This window comes from Cygnus olor, chromosome 8 (genome assembly GCF_009769625.2).
Source record: "Cygnus olor isolate bCygOlo1 chromosome 8, bCygOlo1.pri.v2, whole genome shotgun sequence".
Classification (NCBI taxonomy): domain Eukaryota; kingdom Metazoa; phylum Chordata; class Aves; order Anseriformes; family Anatidae; genus Cygnus; species Cygnus olor.
Genome location: NC_049176.1, coordinates 9355513 through 9374760, shown reverse-complemented (window position 1 = coordinate 9374760; position 19248 = coordinate 9355513). Strand labels below are relative to the sequence as shown.

Below are 19248 nucleotides of genomic sequence, written 5' to 3'. Positions count from 1 at the left end.
GTGCCAGAAACACCAGGACCCAAAGGAAAGCTTTATTGGGGACTCTGAAGCCACTGAACAGAACACGTCACTTCTTACATCTTCCTCCCGCGCCGGGGCCCCAACACGCCCGGGGAGCCCCTGGAACGCAGCTCCGATATCTGTACCTGTACCCATCTATCTATATATACATACATCCACGAGCAGGGGCAGGTGTGCAGCAAGGTTACAGGTGGGACCGAGTCCCAGGGCCAGAGGTGCTCGGCTCGGAGGGCCGTGACACCCCACGCTGAGCACCACGGGTGGGAGGGGGCACACGCTGAAAGCATGGGGCAGGCAAAGCCCAAGCCAGCAGCTGCTGCAGCGATGCCAAGCGAAGGCAAATAGAGGGAACGCAACACCCAGCGCTGTCCCAAACCCACTGTCCGGTGCCTGGTTTTGGGGCAGCGCTGGGCACCTCCGAGCCCTGTCTGCTCCAGCCTTCGGAGGCGGCACGGCTCGGTGGCCGATGGGCCGTTGCGTGGCCAGGGACATCGCTCCCGCCCTGCCTGGGGCTCACACGACAGGCAGGGCTTGCTGGGCCTTCACCTGGCGAGAGAGCACACGTGGCGGTGAGTGCTCAGCTGGCCGGCAGGGCTGGGCCAACGCTCTGCAGGGGGCTGTTGTGCCCCAGGGACAGGGACGCAGAGGGTGGGGACAGCCAACAGTCCCGAATCCACGCGGCGTCCCATCTGCGCCCATCCCCAGGGCAAGGGCACCCAGCTTTATCCTGGCTGCCAGGGCAGACTTACCTCCAGGTTCGTCCTGGCCTTGCGCAGCACGCTGTGAGTCCTGGTCACTGCGAGGGAGAAGGGGACGGGGTCAGTGAGGTCCCTGCGCCACAGAGCGACCCCGTAACACAGGAACCAGGCCAACTTGGTTGTGCCACCTACGCTGGCTCACGATGAACTGCTCCATGCTGTCCTTGAGCCGGGCCATGCTGCGGAGTTGCTCAGCCGTGCTCTGCAGGGCATCCTCCTTCTCAGAGAGCTGGGCACGCAGCGCTGCGATCTCACCCTGTAAAGCCTGCTCCTGGGACGAGACGAGTGCCGTGAGTGGCACGCATCCAGCCCGATCGCCCCACCAGCACCCAGCACGGTGCTTACCTTGCCCTGGTGCTGGGCAGGGCTGACGGGCAGCACGGTGCTCCAGAAGGTGGTGAGGAGAGAGGCACACTCCTCCAGGACGCGGTGCAGGGTGCTGGCGCTGCCCCAGAGGTGTCCTGCGCCCGTGCACCCCGGGACCTGTGGGAGAAGGGTGCAGGAGTGGGTGCTGCTGGGGCACCTACATCCTGCTGCACCCAGGGAGCTGCTGTCCCCAGCCCAACACAGCAGTGCTGGCGACAGCCCCTGGGCTGGACCCCCTCCAGTATGCTTCAAGCACACTCGTGCCTGCTACAGGGAGCCCATGCTGCAGAGATCTGGCCCTAAATCCCCCACATTGCCACCTTGCCTCGCTGCTACCAGCCTGATTTATCCGTGGCGGAGATGGAGCCTCCCTCCTTGCTCCAGGCCTGCAGAGCAGGATCCGTCCCCCAGCCCCATCGTCCTGCCCACGCTTTACCTCCTTTCCCGGGAGCAGGTGGTTGGGCAGCCCGAGCACCGGGCGCGTCACACACGTCAGCTCACGGGCCAGTGCCTTTCCCTCCAGGATGCGCTGCTCCAGGGACCGGTAGGCATCCAGGCGGCCGACGACGTGAGCCCCTGTCGGTCCCTCGCTCCTCCTCACCGCTGGGTCCGCCCCAAGCGTCTCTGAGGAAAGCAGGGCTGGGTGAGGACCCCTGCTTGCTGCCCCTGCGGCCCTCCTGGGGGCTTGGCTCTGCCCTGGGCTCGCCATCCATCCTCAGCAAGGGTGCAATGAGTTTCTCGGTCTCAGCAGCACTGAGGCACTCGTGCTGCGGTACCTACCCTCCACCTGCCGGGGCACCGATGTCTTAGAGGGTGTTGGGGAGAAAGCTGCTGAGCTGGTGCCAACATCCCGCACCGGAGGGGACGGGAAGCAGCCTGGAACAAGAAGCGACTGAGACCCTGTGGATGGCCGTGGCTCTGTGCCTGGGGCTGCTGGGGGCCTTCCCTCCCTCCCTGCTGCCAGCGGGGCCACCGTGTCCCTTCCGCTGCCGTGACGGGGCTGGGACAGGCACCCCAAGCCCAGGAGCTGTGTGGAGGGGCTGGTGATAGGGGCTGGGTGAGCTGGGCACGGGACTTGTACCTGCACGGGGCTCGGCAGCGGGGCCGGGGAGGCTCTCATAAACATGCAGCTCTGTGCGCAGGGCCTGCAGGAGCAGGCGGTGCTCATCACACTGCTGCTGCAGGAGTGTCACCGTGTGCTGCAGCCTGCAGAAAGGTGACACGTGGGTCTGGAGCCAGCCGCACCACCCAGCCCCGCCGGCCCCAAACCTTACCTGTTGTTGTCATCCTGCAGAGAGAGCCGCTCGTCCCGGAGCTGCCGGATGCTCTCCTGGTGCTTGGTGAGCTCCTCCGCCAGCCTGCACTGCTCCCCGCGCCTCTGGCCCAGCTCTGCTTCAGCCTCCCGCACCCGGGAGCAGGCAGCCAGGAGTGCCTCCTGCACCCGTGCCAGCTCTGGGGACGCAGAGCACGGAGATGTCACCGCCACCTCACTCGGCAAGCGGGGTGAGCCCACCGGGACTCGGACCCCGAGGGGCCTGGCCCGGCCCTACCTCGGGAGAGATGGTCGCACTGCAGCCGCAGGGTCTGGTTGTCCTCGCGCAGTGCCCGGTTCTCCCCGCTCAGCTGCAGCCCCGGCTCCGGCCCCTGGGTGTACGCATCTCCGGGCAAACCTGCAAAGGGGGACGGGTGCTGAGCCCCTCTCCCCGGCACCACGCCATGCAGGGGCTGAGTGCCCTTCCCCGTGCAATGGGGTGTGCAAAGCCTGCCGCCCCCCAGCTGGCCCCGGTGCAGCCCCGTACCGCTGGCCTTGCCGGTAGAGGCCAGGCGGCGCTCGAGCTGCTCCCGGAGCCGGTCGTTGGTGCAGATGGACTCCTCCAGGCGCTGGCGCAGGCTGCGGATCTCCACCAAGTGCTCCTCCAGCAGGTCCGCCCCTGACACGGCCAGGGAGATGTCTCAGGGCAGGGATGGCCATGCCTCCTGCCCCATGCCATCCCCACAGCCTTCCTGGGGCTGCGTCTCCTCCCTCTTCCCCCACAGCCACCCAGGATGCCCCCAAGGACCGTACCTGTTAGCTTCTGGCTGGACGGGTACCCCGATGGCAGCGCCCCGTTAAGAGGCCGGCCGGGAGCAGGCACGTCCCAGAGGACGCGGGTCTCGCTGGCCCCGGGGGCCTTGGCCAGGCTCTGCAGGGCGCCGTGCTGGCAGAGCGATGCTGCGGGTTTGCCGCCCTCTCCAAAGGGTCCCAGCGAGGCTGTGGGCTTTGCTGTTGCCACGGGCAGTGTCACACCTGCACACACGGGGCAAAAGGGTGAGGAGGAGGAGAGCAACGAGCAGGGAGGAAGAACAGGGGTAACAAACCCTCTTGCCACACCCTTCTCGCTATGCCTATCCACGCAGCCTGCTGTCCCCATCCCTAGCCGCACCGCCTGTCTCCTGCCTTGCTCAAACCCGTTCACCCTGAAGAGCAGAGGTTCTCCTGGCATGCGCTGATTACATGACGCGAGTTGTGGGGTCTCAGCCCCACTCCTACACAACAACTAACCACACCAGCCCTCACCTGTGGTGCCCAAGCACCCACACCAATCGCTAGTGCTGCCTCAGGCTGTGCCCATCCCACCCACCCCACCCCTCGTGCAGGAGAGCCACGTTCCCATCGTCCCCCAGCCGGAGCGTTGGGATCTGGCCTCGAAGCAGTGGCCCCAGGGAGCAGGAGAAGGGCCAGGGCAGGGCAGGCAGGGCAGAGGGGGCTGGGGGGGCCATGCAGCACAGCGCAGCACGCAGGGCAGGCAGCACTAACCCTGTGCCGGAGGCGCACGCTCACTTTCTCCCAGCTGCCTCCGGAGCACCTGCAGTTCCTGCTGCGCCTCGGCCAGGGAGCAGGCGGGGGTCCCACAGCAGCCCAGCAGCACGGGGGCTGCGGGCGTGGGGAGCCCCGTGGGCAGGAATGGGGACAGCCCGGGGGTCAGCGCAGGCAGGGGGGCACTAACGGGTTTGGACAAAGAGTCAAAGCGAAGGCCTAGAGACAGGAGAGAGACGGAGAGAGATGTTAACACAGCTCTGGCTCAGTTTGGGGGGGTCCTGTCCTCCCTGAGGTGCTGAGCCACACAGGTGCCCACCACAGCAGGGATCTGGGTGCTGCGTGTCCCTAGCCCGTGGTCGTGGCACCCCGTGGTACCTGTGAGTCGGGCGGGCTCCTCGTGGCACTGGCTGCACTCGCTGGCTGCGTCCCCATCGGAGCAGGGCTCCAGCGCATCGGACACGAAGGAGGCGCTGGTGGCAGAGCGGGACGACTCTGAGGGAGGGCGGCTGCTGCCCGGGGACTCGCAGCGCTCCTGCAGCTTTGCCTCCAGGCTCTCGATCATCTTCTCCTTCTCCTGGAGCTCCCGGCTGAGCCTGCGGGGATGGGCCATCACTGGGGCTGCTGTGGTTGCTCCAGCATGACACCCCAACTTCCCCCCCATGCTGCGTGGCAGCCCAGGATGCCAAACCCAGAGAGGGAGCAGAGGCAGCCCCAGGACACCCACCTGGAGCACCCTGGAACCCCACCCCGAGAGCAGTGACAGACCAGCCCAGGGTGCCCATGCAGAGCAGATCCCCCCAGATCTCCCTGGCAGCAGGTACCTCAGCGCCAGGAGTTCGTGGCTGGTTTTATCCTCCCCGTCCTGTCGATCTCCTGAAAACAACAAGCCAGGCATGAACCGGTCAGTGTCCCCATACCTGAGGCTGCCTGTACCCCTAACAGAGCCCTCACGGGACAGCCCAGCTCGGAGCAGGTAGCCCACACAGCACAGGGTGTCCAAATGGTCCCAGCTCTTCGCAGCTCCTATCAAAGCATCCCTTCCCATTCCTCCACACCCCGTTACACCCCAGTGTCCCCCCAAAGGCACTTACTGGTGCCCAGCTTGTCACTGAGCCTCTCGGCCAGCTGCCTGCCCTGGGTCAGCTGCTCCCGGAAGCCCTGGCCCAGGTAGTAGTCGATGTCGGTCCCACGGAGGAGCTCCTCAAAGGACCGCAGGGCATCGCGCAGGTGCTGGGCCAGGCTGCGGCTCACCCCGCGGCCCTCCCGCAGCGTCTGCCGCAGGTGGGAGAGCTCCCGGGCCTGCGCTTGGATCAGCGAGTTGTATTTCCTGGGGGGATCAGAAAACAGGGGGGTCATGGGGCTGCCTGACCCCCCTAGGTAAGCCTGGCACGGACAGGATGCCGTGGGGGTGTCCCTGAGAGCCTGGTTGTGGGTAGAGCACGCAACAAGAAGCCACCGCCTGGGACAACCCCTGAAAAGCCCCGGAAACCCCTACAGCCCCCTATCCGGCCCCAATGCCCCCCACCATACCCTGGCCATGTAGCAGATTGCAGCTCCTTGGGAAAAACCCCTTGGGGCTTGGTCGCAGGTAGCTGTGCCTCGAGGAGTGCGACACGGTGCACCAGCTGCTCCAGGTCGTGGTGTGCCCACGGGCCGGGCGGGCAGAGGGTGCCACGGCCGTCCGACTGCCAGCCCTCGTCCTCATCGGTCAGGCTGTGGGACGGCGAGGCCAAGGCGGCGGGGCCCGGTGGGGGCCGCTCGGTGCCCGAGGTGTAGCCGCTGGTGATGGAGACGGAGCGGGCACGGCGCTGCAGGCTCTGGATCACCTTGTTGGCATTGAGAAGTTGCGCCTTGAGGTCCTTGATGTGCTGGCACAGGGCTCCCACATCTGGAGGGGACGTGGCTTTCGGGGCAGCCTTGCCCGCCCTGGGCACCCCCAGGCGGCACGGGGACCCCAGCTCCTCGCCCAGGCTGGGCTCGCTGAACACATCCAGCTCCTCACACTCTGCAGGGGGGACAGGGCACGGCGTCACTTTTCCACGCAGCGTGGGCAAGGCGTGGGGTCCCCAGAGCCCCTGACTCTCCTTACCGGGACTGGTGGTCTCATCCCGGTCCACTTCGGTCTCGCTTCGCCCACACGTCTCGTAGCCCAGGTCCTGGAAGTCCACTTGCACTTGCTTGCTGAGCTGCTGGGCGTGGGGTTCACCTGCCGGGCACCCCGTCAGCTCAGGGTCCCCCCTCCAGGCTGGATGCACGCACGAGGCACGCCAGGCTCGGCACAGACCCCCACCCCGCCCGCCCCACAACTCACGGAGCAGGACGTGGTACTTCTCCAGCTGCTCAGCCTGCGCCCGCACCGTGGCCTCCGAGGCGGCCAGCTTGTCCTGCAGCTCCTGGCACTGCTTCTGCCCCTGCGCCACCTGAGAGCGCAGCTCCGCACCCAGCCCTGACCAGCCCCTGCCTGGGGCCATGCCCTCCTCCTGCCGGAAGGGAAATGGGCTGTGAGCTCCCCCAGTCCCTCCTCTGTCCCTGTCCCTGTCCCCATCCCGGTTCCCCTGTGGCCGCAGCACTCACGTGGCTCCCGTCCCCTCCACCAGGGGCACTGGGGCAGGGTCTCTTGGGCGCATCGTCCCGGCACCGCGCCTCAAGCGCGGGGCGCTTGGTGGGCACAGCTCCCCTCTCTGCTGCGAGCCCCTGGCTGTCCCCGCTGCCACCAGCCTGGCGGTCCCCAAGGGCACTGCGGCCCTTCCGCTGCATCCTGCGGGGCTCAGGTGACACAGAGCCACCCAGCCCGGCCTCCTCCTGCTCCCCGCTCTCCAGCAGCAACGTGGCTTCACCCATCCGCTCCTTCAGCTCCGCGTTCTCCAGGCACAGGCTCAGCATCGCCTTCCTGGGAGCACACGGTGCCGTGAGGGGCAGGCAGCAGCCAGGACACGGGGCTCCCCCTCGAGCCACCGCCACCCACCAGCTCCCGCATCGCGGGGCTCTTGCCTGATGTGGGAGACGGAGGAGAAGCCGGCTTCCTCCAGCTGCGCCTTCAGCTCCCGCAGCTCCTCTTCTGCCCGCAGCCCCCGCTCCGGCAGGGCCGGCGTTGCGCTCCTCGGTGGTGCCTTCTCAGTGCCCCTGCTCTCCTTAGGGGCCCGGGGGCTGCTCTAGAGGAACAAAGGCAGAGGGTGACGGGGCACAGCACGATGCCTGGCTCTAGAGCCTCTCTTCCCAGTGCCTCACCATCCCAACTTACGTGCTGGGTCGTGGTGCTGTGAGCCACCTCCTCCTCGATGCTGCTGGCAAAGTCGGTGCTGGCATCATCAGCATCCGTCCCTACGGCCTGACCTAGGAGACAGCACAGTGAGGTGCTCAGAGCGGTGACAACGTGGCACTGGCTCTGTCCCCGCCTCTCCAGCAAGGCCACCACGGGCAGCCCCAGGGCAGGTGCCTGGTGCTGGGGTGCTCCCAGCGGGACCAAGGTGTCCCTTCCATCCCTGGAGCTGGTCGTCCCCTCGCTGCACGCTGCAGCTCCAGCCCAGCGCCACGCGCTGCCCCAGCCCCAGGGACAGCACCGCAGCAGCACCACCTGCCCCTTCCGCACCTCTGCACCCGTAGCACCTTGAGCTTGTGGCACTGCCCCACGCGCACGCGTCCCCCTCGTGCTGCGGTGACCTCCCAAGCCGTGGCCACCACCAGCAGCACCTCCTGGTGCAGGAAACCTCCCTGGCGCTGCCCCCACCCCACGGGGTGCAGGTGCCCACCCCACACATTTCTCTGCCCAGAGAGGGCAGTGGCAGCCACGCTGCTCACACCACCCCTGCACAGGGCACGGGGCTGCTTGCATGCCCTGCGCTGGCTTTGCAGAGCTAAAAGGAAGCTCGTGTCCCATCGTACGTGGGGCAGGCAGGGGGCAAAAATACAGCAGCAATGTGTGTGGGGGGAGCTATGGCCCATCCTGCCCCACAGACCCAAGCAGTGGCGTGCTTTTATACTCTGCTCCTGGCCCAAAGGGAGGGCTCACCCCCTTGTCTGAGCAGCTCAGCCCCTTGCACCTTCCTCCCACCCAGCCACAGGTCCCAGCCCGCTTCTCTCAGGTTCAGTCCTGGACTGGGACGGTTCAGGTCAGGGACTTCCCTCCCCACGGAGAGCAGAGCTTGGGCAGGTCCCAGAACCACGCAGGACCATGTTTTGCAGCCCCCCTCAAGCCCTGCAGGAGCTGCAGCTGCTCAACCCGAGGGCAGAGCCAGCGCCATCAGGGCTGGGGCTGAGCAGGGGAACCCAGGGGAAATGCCAAACCTCGCAGGTACAGGAGGAGCCAGCAGGGAAGCACCCGGCTCCCAGGAGCAGGAGCCGAGGACCAGCCGGGAGCACGCCTTGCAGCAGGGGAGGCGGCAGCACAGCACGCTGCACGCCCCAGCACCCGGATGGTGGCACGCTCAGGAGACCCCCTCGCAGAAAGCAACTGCCAGGGGGTTGCAAAAAAAAAAAAAAAAATCGGGGGGATTCCCAGCCCAGCTTGGGCAGACGCTGCCCCACGTGGCGGGGTCCGTTCAGCAGGAACAGGCCCTGAAGGTGCTGTGCCCTGGGGAGCAAGGCCAGGCACCACGCTTGAGGCAGGGAGCAGCATCGCTCATGGAGCAAAACGCTTAGAGGCAGCTGGAAGGGGCAGCAGCACCCCGCAGCGAAGCAGCAGTGCTCGTGGGTGGCATTCAGCACAGGCAAAGCATGGCCCTGTGACCCCCTGTGACCCCCCAGGGACACAAAGCTGCCAGGTGACAAGCCACCCAGCTCGGTGTGGATCTGTGAATGGGAAAGGCACACAGACCCCGGGCTGCAGGCTTTGCTAGAGCAGGTGAGGAGCACCTGCACCGGGCTGCCCAGGCGGAGGAGCCAGCGCAGAGGCTCTGGGGGCGCTGGAGAATCACCTCTCTGCCAGCACTCGGCCCCCTGCTCCTCACCGTTGCCCACAGCTTCAGGACTGAGGCACAAAAAGGAGCAAAAATCTCAAAGGAGTTAAAAAAAAAAAAAAAAAGACGACGAGGCTGGCGCTGGAGTTCACCGAGTGCTTGAACCCTCCACAGCAGCAGCAGCACCCATGGTGCAACTTCAAAGAGAGAGGCTGCTCAGTGCTTGGGTACTACCAGGAAAATGGATGAGGCGAGCTGAGCGCTGTTTGTCTCAGATTCCTGTGTCTCTCATGCCTAGCTTGAAGGGAATCAGCTGCGTGGCTTGAAAACTGCACGTATCCCCCAGGTGCATTGGCTGTGCTGGAAACAACCAGACACTTAGGAACGGAGGAGGAGAAATAAGGGCTCCAGAGAAATTAAGAGAGAAAGGAAAGACCTCCACAAAAAGCTCTGAGACAGCACAAAGCACTGCACAGCGAGAGGGTGCTCTCAGGCATGAGATGCTCAGGCTCGTCTTTTTGAGGGGTAAAGGAGCACACAGCCAGGGATATCAGGGATAAAACAAAGCCCTGAAGAACAGAGCAGAAAGTCTGGGACACCTCTGCTTAGGGCCATGCTCCCTCTGGGGCATCACTTATCAGTCATGTTAGCAGAATCAGTGATGTTAGCAGAGGGCAGGGACAGAGCTGTAGCAAAACACGAGAGGGGAGCTGCCAGAGCACCAGCCAGGGCCAAGCAGCCTGCCCTGGGCTCCCCAGAGAGACAGGCATCAGAGCCAGGATGGAGGAGGGAAGGTGGAAAGATAAGGACAAGGACACAAAGGCTCCTACAAAGGGAGACAGGAGAAAGAGAAGATGGCGCTACACAGAGAAGCGAGAGGAAGGGCATGAGATGAAACCTGACAGGAAAGGCTAACCGAGTAGGAGAGCTGCCCAGCAGCACCAGCTGTCCCACACGAGGACTGCTGAATAGGCGCAGACCAGAGGAGCAGTGCTGACCTGCTGCGTGGGAAGGGAGCGCCGTGCTGCCTCCTGTCCCTGCCTGAGCGTGGGAAAGGAAGACCTCAGCACGGGTGTAAGGCACGGGGTACACGATGCGTGAAGAGGTCACAAGGAGACGTGCAGCAGAGCAGGCAGGTCCCGATGGCACAGCCCAGCAAGAGGGAGCTCTTCTGCTCCACCTGCTCTGGGTTCAGCTTCCCCAGCAAGCAGAAACAGAGATGCCCAGAGAGGTCCAAAATCTGCTGTTGACATCTTGGGAAGGGATTGAGTACGAGACTGGATCCATACCCCTCTGCACTTGGGAAGTGACGGTCACTGGAAAGCTGTTGCTATTGCTTTTCAGTTCTTACATCAGCACCAACCCTCCCAGAGGAGGGGAAAGATGTCCTAGAAAAGCTACGGGCACGTGGAACCTGTGTGTGAGACATGCACTGCGACATACAGGAGCAGACCAGCCCAGACTCTGAGAGCAGGGACAGGTCTCAGTCACCCCGAACCATCTGTCCAAAACCAAAAACCAGAAGGAACAGCTCCTGCAAGGGCACTTGCAAGCCAGGGTGAGACAACTCACAGTCAGTAAGCAAACAAAAAAAATATCAGTGAAGTCATCAATGCTGGATTAGGATTTGGTTTGAGCACAAAACGAATCATTGGTCCTACGCTCAAAGACTTGCAAAAGAGCTCCAGGCAAGTGCCACTGTGTCTTGCAGCCATTCTCAACTGCTCTGGCACCCACTTCTCCACATACACCTTCTCCTTTTGTACCAGCAGCCATCGACCCAAGCCGGGGATGTCACTGGGTAGAAAAGCGGGGAGGGAGTACAAAAATTCACACTCATGCACTTGGGAGATGATAGAGAACATCTGGTGTTTCCTTCAGAGAAAGGGAATCTTTATTTGGCCCATGGGGGAGGGAGAAGGGGAAATAGAAGGAAATCAGCTAAAATGGAATGATTTGAATGTGCAAATACATCAGTGGCCACCGGGGTGAGTCAGACAGGAACATACAGGAGACACAGGTGGATTGCACTGATCGCCGTTTCCAAAGCAGCTCAAAAATGAGACAAAAAGCCCTGCACCAGTTCTACCGTACCGTTACTAAGTCCCAAAGCAACCCTCCCAGAGTCAGTGAGACAGGCTCGCTCAGTTAGTGAACCGTTTCCGTGGCAGGCGGGCGAGCACCAGTGCTCAGAAGGCATGCTGGGGTAGGACTCTCACACGCTCCTGTTCCCCACCTCCTATGGCGCCCTGTGTCTCCAGCCTGCTCAAACGCTCCAAGCTTCTTCCAAGAGCTTCTTCCAGCTGTCCCCGCAGCTCCTGGACCCCCTCCAGCTCCACCTGCAGAGTGCGGTCTCTCGCAGCGCTAAGCGGACACGCCGCACAGAAGGGAAGAGGGTTAGACAGGCTGCGGCAAGCGCACAAATCGGCCCCTCCGTCTGGGGCTTCCTCTTACTCCAGGCACAGGCCCTGCACGCTCCCACAGGCGGCTTGGACACCTCTCGCCTCACCTCTCAACCTCCCCGGAGCACGGCCATCCCCAAAAAAGGCTCCAGCCTGGGGCAGGGGACTCCTAGTCACAGCTGTTCTTCAGTACTTACCCAAGCGCTCCACTTACGTGCTTCTCTTGCTGGCAGGTAGCTCAAATATCCCAGAGGCTGCAGCCCCATGAAGGGCAGGGGATTAGTGTGGAGGACAAAGAATGCAGGCCCCACACCACTGTGGGACAACCGCCTAGATAAAGGTCTGTCTAGGCGCTTATCAACCCAACAGTTGGTTGGGAATTTGACAGGGAAAGCAGCCTCTGAAAGGTGGCCAAACGGGGGTGAGACGCTGAGCAAGGCAGGCAACAAGGGCCTGACCTAGAGATGGCAGTGTGGGGAGGTTATGTAGCATTTAAATGCCTCTTTAGAGGAAGGCGGCCTAAAATCTGGACTCCCAGAACAATCGATGCCTTGGGGGTTACCCCAGCGGACCACCCCCACGTGCCCCAGCAGCCGAGCAGGGCAACAGAGCCGTGGCAGCCTCGCTTACCTGTCTGGGTGCGTGTGAAACTTCACCAGGCTGCTGTAGAGCTGCCTCTCTGCCTGGAGAGCCTCGTTTAGCCGATTCGTTTCGGCCACCAGCCCTTCCAGCATCAGTAACAACTGGTCAGAGAGAACAGACAAGATGCAACGCTTAGACAAATCAACAGAGGCACCTTGCTGCCCCAGAGAAACGGGGGCTTCTCCTTCCTGATGCACCAACGCCTCTCCTGCTCATATCGAAGGGATCAAGTTAAGCAGTGTCACCCTCCACAACAGACTTTGCCCTTGAGACAAATGCGAAAGGGAACCAATTCTCCTCTCTTTTGTATTCCCCCCATCACACGCAGCCAGCCTTCAAGAACAAGCACACCTCGGCATATCCAATTGTAACTGAGGATCACCAAAAATACAAACACACCCAGACTTGCCCCGCAGGGCACAGTACCTGCTGCTTTCTGCTTCCAGTAGCCTCTCGTCCTCGTGACTCCACTACAGCCACTTTCTCCCGCAGCACCAGCACTTCTTGTGTCAGCCTTTCCACGGCTGGAATTTCTTCAGGATCCACCAGCTGCATCTGCAGATCCTGAAAACCAAGAGCAGGGGGGATCAGTGGAGACGGGATCAATAACAAGGACAGCTGGAGCTTTCTAACCCTCCCTGGAGCACATTACCCAAAGTTTCCAGTGTTAGCAAAGACCCAGGTCTCCTAAGAAGTGCCAGTGCACCCAGGGCATCTTAAACACAGACAACTGCCTGGAGCAAGAATTGAGAAGGGACACAGCACATTCTGTCTGAAGTACTCTTGAAGAAGGGGTTTTGGTACACAAGGAGCAAAAAGCTAAATAACGGCCCTCTTGGGGTTTGGGGTCCTTGCCTTCTGGTCCAAGAAGGAGGGCTGTAGGCAAACCAGAAGCAATCCCATCCCCGAACAGATACCCATGTTACTCTGAAGAGGCCCCTCGCTTTAGCAAAGGTACCCGGACACGGCTACCACAGCAAGCCTGCAGCTTGGTTCCCGATCTCTTACCATTCGGTGGAATGGAGTGACTTTGAGGGACAGATGTGGGGAAAGAAGGGACTCCTCTGCAGCCTTCGCAGAAGGAGCTGGCCCAGCAGAGCACGTTATCTCACCTTGATGAGGTCCTCTTTGATCTGGATGGTCCTGGTCAGAGACTCCATATCAGAGGCCTGCACCTGCAGTTCTTCCTCCTGCGTGGCCACAACAGACTGGAGAGCAGCGAGCTCCCGCTAGGGACAGAAGAGGAAGCTGTGAAAAACTTCAGAAAGCCAGAACCCAAAGCAAGCTGCTGCCCCATCTCTCACTTGGGGGCACCCTCATGGCGGAGGGGGTCAAAATCTCCACGGATGGGCACCTAAGGGTCCCCACAGGCAAGGGAAACCAACAGAGGCTTAAACCCCGGCTCACCCTGCTTTCCCTTTCCTTCTTTGCCATTAGCTCCAGCTCTTCTTTGGCGTTAACAAGATCCTTCTCCAGTTCTGCCGGTGATGCTGTGAGTGCAAAGACAGCTAGGTTACTGCAGGGTCATCATGTGTCAGCCGCTCCTGCTGACCGCAGGTAAGACAGAATCCCTCTCTTTGGTCAGATAGCTCCACGATGCTCGCGCTTCCCACCACACTGCCTCTTACTAAACGCTCTTCTTCCCCTCCTGACTCTTAAACAGCAGACCAAGACAACAGCGGCAGCCCAGGCCTGCTGTCTCCACCCTGGCAAACTTCAGGTGTCCTGACCCCAAGGCAAAACCCAAACCAGTGGCACCTTTCTCACCCCAGCCTGAACCACAAAGTCAAAACCCCTCCCCTGGGCAGCTCTTGAATTGAAGCATCTCACCTCAAACCAACACCAACCTCTTTTTAACACTCCCACCCCCAAGACGTTCCTGAACCATCACCCAAAGGAGAGGCACAGCTTTATTTCCAAACACCCACTCTTGCTCCAAACCCTCTACTCTCTGACAGTTTCACATAACCACGCTTCCCTCCACAGCAAAAAGCCCTGGTCACGCTGGAGGACTTTGAGAGAAGCTTTCACCCACCTCCCTCTGTCGGGCAGCTGTCCCCCTGTGGGGGTCCGGCAGGGGCTGTAGCTCCACAAGCTCTCTGCAGCATTTCCTGAAAACACAAAAGCCTCCAGGTTTACATCTTTACAGGGAACCCAGCACCTGCAGCTTCCCCAGGACTCTCAGACTGCAGCAAAGCTGCTGGCTGCTTCGTTGATGCCTCTGAAACGTGACAACGCAATGAAGAGGGACTGGCCAGACAGTGGGGACAAGAGTTGCACCCAACCTGTAAGCTGGATGGTTGGGCAACAGGGCTTTGGTCTTGTTTTTTTTGGCCCTACGAGGTTGCTGACAGTGAGCTTCTTTATGGTAAGGATTAAACAGGTTTCACTCCGCTGCAGCAAGCGCATTTTCAACTGGACTCTACGTAGACCTTTGTCTTCATCCAAGGACATGGCCCAGAGGGACTATGCAGGAAGGAAAACACAGAGCTTGGCCCAAATCCTCATCTCTGGAAGTCTCTAGGGCTCACTTTCATCCTGGGAATAGAAGTGAGCCACCTGTTGAAGGTTTTTAAGCAGCTGCAAACATGTCAGTTCACCATTAAACCATTAACAGCTGCTCTAGCTGGAGCATGGCATACGTGGCCTTAGAGCTGTGCTCAGCCTCCAAGGGGTTTTTAGCAAAGCTGCTTTAAAAATACCAACTCCAATTGTGGAAGAGACAGCAAACACCCAGCAGGCTCTGCCAAGAATTAGTGGGATCTAAAATTAGCTCCCTTGTCCCCTCCAGAATGTGACGATGCCAGGGAGGGGATTACAATGCAGCAGCACGGCCCAGCCCAAGGAAGGAGGGGGTCAGTGCTGGAAGGTCAGAGGGCGGATTTCTTTCATTCTCACAAGTGCCCTGAGGACCCGCATACTGCCTGATCAAAACAAAAGGAGACGCTGAGTGACAAAGGCTGCTGAATCAACATCAGAGCATCCAGGCAACATTTCTGCTCCTCTGTTTCTTCTCATCCTCCTACAGGAAGCCTCTTCCCTAATCCCACTTTCAGTACTACCATTCTGTGGCACTCCTCTCTTCCAGCTCCTCCCACAGCAACGAGTTCTCTCTAGAGCCCAAGGCCACAGGCAAAAAACCACAGCATACAACTCTTACTTGCAGGGGCTGTTGTTTGTCCTGCTTCAGCAGACTGGTACCAGCCGACTGGGTCCTGAGGGGCTCCTTTCCCAGCACGTGCTGGCGCAGGAGTTGCAACTCGCAGCTCCTTTCAGCCAAGGCGTGTGCCATCTTCTCGGTTGCCGTCTGATTGAGCAGGGAAAAAAGGGAAAGGCAGGGCTGTGACCAGGGGTTGGATCCCCACCCCTCACCTTTCTTAGAGACTAAATGAAAACATCTCAATATTTATCTGTCGTTTGGTAACAGAAGGGCTCTGCAAACAGCCCAGGAACTACTGCTCCTGGCCACTCGCAGTGACTCCACTGCAGCCCCCTCACCTCTGCTTGCTAGGTTGCTGCAGCAGGGCTCAGCCTTGCAGAGGAACAAGTCCCTCAGATTCCCTCACCCCATTCAGGAGGAAAAAGAGGCACAGGAGAGACAAAGAGATGGGGCTTTGCCTTTCAGTCCCCTTTTTTTGGAAAGGGGACTTGATGTGAAGTATTGCAGTTAACACAATCATATCCAGTGTGCAGGAGGAGGAATAAATACCACTCGAAGGGCCACGGTTCCTACATGCCTCATGCAATAGTTTGGCTAAAGTTTAAGTTAAAAGGCAAGGAGCAGAGCCTCCTCGGACTTCTGAGCTACACAAGAAACAATCCTTCCTTCTGGTCTGGTAGCACCTATGTGAAGCAGCAACCCTCCCACGGCCCCCCCACATGGATGGCCAGGAGGATCCACACCTCCTTCCCCACCACACGCACACCCGACAGCGCACAGGCCTGCCCTGCCCGCGTACTGAGAGGGACCTGGCAGCTGAACACTGCTACAGGAGCTCCCCTTTCACAACTGCTCCCACGTGGTCTGTTGAGAGCGACCTAAAAGCAGCTTGGCGGCTCTCAAACGCTCAGCAGCTCCAGCCAGGCAACGCCAAAAGCAGAAGGAAACTGCTCTCTGGCTGCTGAGCACAAAGCAAAATCATCCGCCACGCTGCAGCGCTGCACGCAACTCACTCTGCTGCACTGCTCCTTGGTGCTCATGGCCTGCAGCAGCTCCCGGATCTCAGCATCGTGCTCCATAGCCTGACGGTTCCTGTCGCTGAGGAGTTCCTGCAGCATTTTTTCCTTGCGCTGGAGACGCGAGCACAGCTCCTCTGCTACCTCGCTCTGCCCTGGGCCCAGCTTGCAGAGCAAAGTTGCCGTGAGCTCCTGAACAGAAGGAGAGGGAGGGAGAGATGGAGAGACACTGCTACCAACAAACTGCAACGGGTCTGGGGAAGAGAAGCTCCTCAGCCTGGATGAGATGACTGTGTCTAAGCGAGCACAGGGATTTAGCAGTGCTGAAGGCAGCCAGCTTCCAAGGCACGGGCACACGTTTAGGTGCCCTCCTCAGAGGCAGGCAGCCAGGAGGCCCTGGCCTGGGACCGCTCTCTCTGCGGACAAACTGGCTGAAGGCTCGGGAGGCTAAGCCAAGGCCTCACCTCCACTTCCTTGTTCCTGTCATGCAGGCACGTCTGCAGCTGCTGGATGATCCCCTCCTGCTCCTTCTGCCTGCGGCAGGATTTGGCCTCCATCTCCTCCTTGAGCCAGCGGAGGTTTTGGCAGGTTGCTGACACCTGTTCCAGTTCCAGGGTTTTGGCTTTCAAGAGGCTCTCCAGGCTCTGGGGAGAGAGAACAGAAGCAGCTCAAGCAGGGACAGGGACTTCATCCTGAACGAAACCACACACATCCCCATCCTCTCCAGGCCCCACACTCACCTCTACACCCAGCCCAGAAACACGAGTGACCCACAAACTTGCCCAGCACACGGGGACAGAGGAAGCCAAGCCCCAGCACCCTCTCTCCCCGGCCACAGACGGAGCATTCACAGAAGGATTCCTTTTGCTCCACACCACAGCCAAACTGGACCCAACGGGCCCAAGCACAAGCACTCACGTGAATGGTGGCCTCGTTGCTGGACAGGACGCTGCGCAGCCTCTCCAGGTCACCTCCACGCTCTCTTACGGAGAGACGGAGCTGTTGCAGCTCTTGCTCCTTCTTCTCCAGGGCAGAGAACTTCTCATCTACTGCTCGCTAGGGTGAGAGGAGGGAAATGCTCAGGATGGGGGAGAAGGACTCTGCAGGGCCCCTTTCTGCGTGGGGCACCTCAGCTCTGCCTTTCAGAGGGCTCCTCTGGAAGGCTGGGCCAAGAAGAGCACACAGAATACGTGGTTGGCCTGGGCTCAGCCCGGAGACTGAGCCACAGGGAAACCAGGGAGATGTCACCTGCGCTCACCTCCAGAGCAGCATCCCTGTCACTGACTCGCTGCTGCAGCTTCTCCAGCATGGTATCCACGGCCGCGGGGCTCCTGCCCAGGCTCTGCTGGCACTGCAGAAGTTCCCTCGATTCCTAAAGAAGTAACACACACACTAGTACAACTGGCAGTCCAGGAAAAAAAACAACACACAGCAGTACAGGAAACTCCGTGCTAATTACTAGACCCTACGTTGATGGGTATAAGAATCCTAGCACCTGTGTCTGGCCGACTAGTGCCTGTCAGGGCCCACCAGGCTTTTACGTGAGCTGAGGCCTTCGGACAGCCATGCTTCCTTCCTCACCTTGAGACGGTAGAAACATCTCTTTTGTTCTCTTTGAGGGGCATGTAAGAAAGCTAGAGACTGATTTTGCATCTCTAAATACCAAAGGAGGGGCCCTGGCTAATCATACTCAGTTTAGGTCTTCCTGCACCTCACCTGCAGCAGCTGTTCCTTGCGAGCCAGGTGCTGACTCAAACACTGCACTCTCTGCTCCTGCGCCTGCAGCTCGCAGCACTTCTCCCATTCCACAGCCTGGATCTGCTGAGCCTTGTCCTGCAGCTCTGCCTGCAGCTGCTGGACCACAGCACGCAGCTCCTGCGAGAGAAAAACATTCAGCCCTCAACAGACCTGTGAAGAGCAGACCAACCCGAAGGAGCTGAGAGCAACAAGGACCGTGGGAGCAGCCTAAAACGCTCTGCAACGTTACCGCTTTCACATCTCAAAATCCTCTTCCATAGCAATAAAGTTGGAATTTATTTCTTCCCAGGAAATCCATCTAAATACCTCGCTCTGGCCACAGGCAGAGCTTACAGGCAACCCCAGCTAAGCTGCTGCAGCAGCAGAGGTTAACTCTGTAACATTGCAAGAAGAGATGGACATTTGCACCAGTGTACAAGTGTCTTTGTTGATTCTAACTCCTCAGATAGGAAGCAAAGGAGGCTGGAGAATTCCCCCTGACATATTTGAGACAAGGACCAGACTGGTGCAGGCAGAAGTGGTGAATGAGAGCGAAGTACTGCCTACACCAATGCTTCTTAACCCCTGCAACCCCAGAGATTTCCAGGCTAAGTGCTTGTCATACCTGGTTGTGTTTCCAGGTTGCCTCTTTCTGCTGCTCTTCCTCGTGCATCGTGGTCTCCAGGAGCTCGGCTGCCCTCCTGGCTTCAGCCAGCTGATGCTCTTTCTGGCGCTGAGCTCTTTTCAGTTTCTGCACCTCCAGCTGGGTGCAGAAAAGCGTGTTCTGAAGATCCAGCAGTGCTGCCTGCTGCTCCTGAGAGGAGGCTGGGCGCTCTGACATCTGACGAGAGGAAAACAGAGAAACTCAGGATTCACTTCATAAGAAAGACTGAAAAATCAGGATCCCTGCAGAACCAAACCAGATGTATTTCAGGCTTTCCCAGCACGTACCTGCAACTGTCCCAGCTGGCTTCTGTGTAACATGTCCCGCAGCTTGGCCATTGTCTCATTCTGCCCTTCGATGACATGGTACAGCTCTTCTGTCTGCGGGTCAAAGGGTGGGAAGCCCAGTCACCGGCTAGCTAGGCACAAACCCTCCCATTCCAAGCCTCCAGCACAATTATGACACAGCAGCGCCACACAACAGTAAGACCTTTGCAAGAAACGATTTAACGAGCTCCAGGATGCACAGCAATGGCTGATTTAACGAGCTCCAGGATGCACAGCAATGGCTTACGCATTTCTTTTCAATGGCTGCTTACAGGGTTAGCACACTTCTCTTTCAGTGAGCACCACCCCGCCCATCCAATCCTATTACCTCACTCTCCTTGCTCTTCAGGGCCTCGTTCAGACTCTGAATCGTACGATCTTGTCTCTGCGATGTTTCTTGGGCAGATTTTAACTCAAAATTCAGTTCATTCAGCTTTTCCTGTAACAACTGAACACAAAAC

The 19248-nt window shown here is 59.9% G+C and overlaps 1 protein-coding gene across 7 annotated transcripts in view; it reads right to left on the bottom strand.

Moving 5' to 3' along the window:
• Nucleotides 1–16: 16 nt before the first annotated feature.
• Nucleotides 17–19248, bottom strand: part of LOC121074198 (myomegalin-like) — a 31296-nt gene continuing 12064 nt past the window's right edge. For 3 of the 7 annotated variants that reach the window (XM_040565968.1, XM_040565969.1, XM_040565962.1), the window contains 36 exons: nt 19116–19235; nt 18749–18841; nt 18423–18638; nt 17777–17935; nt 17319–17432; nt 16979–17116; nt 16525–16704; nt 16058–16252; nt 15045–15191; nt 13920–13995; nt 13292–13374; nt 12997–13113; nt 12311–12448; nt 11873–11985; nt 11077–11204; nt 7187–7278; nt 6937–7097; nt 6520–6835; nt 6257–6425; nt 6035–6151; nt 5476–5950; nt 5037–5272; nt 4767–4818; nt 4321–4538; nt 3943–4161; nt 3211–3432; nt 2945–3076; nt 2696–2815; nt 2420–2597; nt 2227–2351; nt 1926–2021; nt 1582–1769; nt 1125–1262; nt 912–1050; nt 771–817; nt 17–567 (listed from right to left, as the gene is read on the bottom strand). In XM_040565968.1, coding sequence (XP_040421902.1) covers nt 535–567; nt 771–817; nt 912–1050; nt 1125–1262; nt 1582–1769; nt 1926–2021; nt 2227–2351; nt 2420–2597; nt 2696–2815; nt 2945–3076; nt 3211–3432; nt 3943–4161; nt 4321–4538; nt 4767–4818; nt 5037–5272; nt 5476–5950; nt 6035–6151; nt 6257–6425; nt 6520–6835; nt 6937–7097; nt 7187–7278; nt 11077–11204; nt 11873–11985; nt 12311–12448; nt 12997–13113; nt 13292–13374; nt 13920–13995; nt 15045–15191; nt 16058–16252; nt 16525–16704; nt 16979–17116; nt 17319–17432; nt 17777–17935; nt 18423–18638; nt 18749–18841; nt 19116–19235 — 5490 coding nt within the window. In that variant the 3' untranslated portion in view covers nt 17–534. Of the gene's footprint in view, nt 568–770; nt 818–911; nt 1051–1124; nt 1263–1581; nt 1770–1925; nt 2022–2226; nt 2352–2419; nt 2598–2695; nt 2816–2944; nt 3077–3210; nt 3438–3942; nt 4162–4320; nt 4539–4766; nt 4819–5036; nt 5273–5475; nt 5951–6034; nt 6152–6256; nt 6426–6519; nt 6836–6936; nt 7098–7186; nt 7279–11076; nt 11205–11872; nt 11986–12310; nt 12449–12996; nt 13114–13291; nt 13375–13919; nt 13996–15044; nt 15192–16057; nt 16253–16524; nt 16705–16978; nt 17117–17318; nt 17433–17776; nt 17936–18422; nt 18639–18748; nt 18842–19115; nt 19236–19248 lie in introns of all 7 variants that reach the window. The other 4 variants (XM_040565964.1, XM_040565965.1, XM_040565966.1 and 1 more) reach the window with 4 other exon arrangements.